The following is a 2500-nucleotide window of genomic DNA, read 5'->3' as shown; positions in this document are numbered from 1 at the left end:
ATTTTCAACATATTTGGTCAACTGATCTTGGGGCGTAAGCGGTGAGTCTTCCTGACCAATTGACAGGTCTGGGTCGGTGGGGGTCTGAATTGGGGTTAGATTCATTCTGGTACTAAACAGCGGTTTATCCATGAGCTGATTGTCCATTTGAGGTGTGGCCGCTTGGTGCGGCGAGGGGGTAGGGCGAGGGGAAGTGAGGGATGTTTGTTGCGGACGCGGAGACATCGTGGGCTGTTGCCGGGGGGATGCCCCTGTTGGGTGGGGCTGTGGAGACATGACTGGTCGTGGCGAGTGTGACGGATGTATACCTTGTTGAGGTGACATGGGGTTGGCTGATTGTGGTGACATCAAATGTGACGGGAACGATGGTTGTTTGGTCTGAAAATGCTGCGGCAGGGCCGCCTGCGTTTGTCCATTGTGTGGATGCATCATCCCAGCTTGAGAGTTGGTCATTTGATTTTGAACCTGGCCTCTCCTCATAAGAGGAGGAACCTGGGGTTGTTGGAACATATTCTGCTGCTGTTGCTGCTGTTGAATAATTCTTAGCCACTGTTGCTGTTGACTGACACTAGCCTGAGAAACAATGGGCATCTGCTGCATAGGATTCTGCATATTTTGCATAGCGTGCTGCATAGTTTGCATGTTAGGCTGCAAACCTGGATGCATTCCTGGTTGCATGGGATTCTGCATGCCTTGTTGCATAGGCTGCAACCCTTGAGGCAAATTCTGTTGCATTGGTTGCTGCTGCAACGGTGACTGCATGTGCTGCATATTCTGTGGCATGTTGGGTTGCATAGGTTGCTGCATAGGTTGTTGCATTCCTTGTTGCATTCCTTGTTGAATACTTTGTTGCATACCCTGTTGCATTCCTTGTTGCATACCTGGTGGCAAGCCTTGTTGTTGCTGTTGCTGCTGCTGCTGTTGTTGCTGCTGTTGTTGTTGGGCAATGTGCCGATGCTGAACAAACGCTGCCATTAGCTGAGGATGTTGTTTCAGAATTTGAAGCACTTTGGCCTTCTGTTGGGGGCTGCTTGGTGATTTAAGCGTTTGCAACAATTGCTGCAGAGGAACTGGCAAATTTGGTCGACTCTGTTGCGACCCAACAGTAGAGGCACCTTGTTGTCCAGACTGCATTTGAGGGAACTGTTGTTGTGCTCCAGCCATCATAGCATTTGAGCGGTTCATTTGTTGCTGTTTCTGGTACCATTCTAATGCCGCAGGAGGGATGCCAGTATTACCTGGTGCTCCGGTCGTGTGCTGCATCGGTGGAGGCATGGTTTGCTGGATGGAACTTGGCATGTTCTGGGGTCCCATAGCTTGAGGAGGGATAGCCTGAGGCAAGCTTTGTTCAATATTTTGCGATTGAAGCCCTGGATTTTGTTGTCTCATCATGGGTGGCGCCATGGGTCCAGACGTGGTTGCCATATTGGGTGGTTGCTGTTGTTGAAAGCCTTGCTGTGGATGTTGTACAGTGCGTGCCTGCATTCCCATTGGTACAACACTTCGCACAGCTTGGATTGTTGCAGCCTGAGCAATTTTCTGAGCTTCTTCCACTGCACGTGGGGGTGGACCGCTTATCACAGGCTTCTGAGGCATGACCGGCTGTTGGTAGGGAGGAAGTTGTGGCTGAGGTTGCAACGTTGGATGAGGTTGTGCCATTCCGCTTGGGGCACCCATGTTAGGTGGGATGCTCTGTGGTGGGGGCTGCATGCTCTGACGCGCCATGGTAGCCATGCGACGACGCAGTGTCTGGGTCTGTGCAAACCTTTGTTGAGTTTGTTGCTGTCGGAGTTTGAGTTTAATGTGTCGGCAGAATGGTACCGTACATTCCCATTCCAAACAGTGCTTTGCATGATAACAGCACAAATGAATGAGTTCTTGACAAATTCTGCAGCCACCTCCAGTTTTTCGTTTACAGATTTTCGTGTGCTCCACGACTCGCTTCATCTTTGTACAGCTTGTAAGTGGACAGTTAATTTCACGGCAGTGTGTAGCATGTACCAAACTCTGTATACAACGCTGGATTTTTAACCGCCTCTCCTCTTGTGCAGTGAGCTGTGGTCGTTCCTTTTTACCATCCTGTTCTTGCTGTTGATCTAAATCCAAGTCTAGACCCAACCTCTCCATCTTGTGTTCGTGACCCTTATCATTATAACAACGTACACACAAGTCATAGTCCTGTAAAAAACAAAGAAACATGTTCCGTCACATCACAAAGTTGTAATCAAGGTTTAGCTCGAGTTCATTTTGTACCAGGTGTTCATGGAATGTTATTAAAACTGGGGTAGCACAAGACTTTCGAGTGTCTAAAGCCATATTTGCAGAACTTCTGCAACGAAAGACTGGGCTTGCTCTGTTTGTAGAAAATCCTAGAAAACAATGATGAGGTAAACGTCTGGAGACAAAAACCAAGACGCAATCACCAGCAACACCATACCCAACTTATGCACCTTAAAGTGCCCCTGTGAACAAATAATCAATTATTTTTCTTTGGATTTCA

General features: G+C 48.4%; 1 protein-coding gene across 1 annotated transcript in view; it reads right to left on the bottom strand.

Annotated features, from left to right (window-relative positions):
- The window catches only part of LOC138049944 (histone lysine acetyltransferase CREBBP-like), a 37179-nt gene that overhangs the window by 368 nt on the left and 34311 nt on the right, over nt 1-2500 (bottom strand). The window contains 1 exon segment of the mRNA XM_068896428.1: nt 1-2178. This exon segment is cut by the window's left edge and continues 368 nt beyond it. Coding sequence (XP_068752529.1) covers nt 1-2178 — 2178 coding nt within the window.

The sequence above is a fragment of the Montipora capricornis genome, chromosome 5 (genome assembly GCF_036669925.1).
Source record: "Montipora capricornis isolate CH-2021 chromosome 5, ASM3666992v2, whole genome shotgun sequence".
NCBI lineage: Eukaryota > Metazoa > Cnidaria > Anthozoa > Scleractinia > Acroporidae > Montipora > Montipora capricornis.
This window is presented reverse-complemented; position numbering and strand designations above follow the sequence as displayed.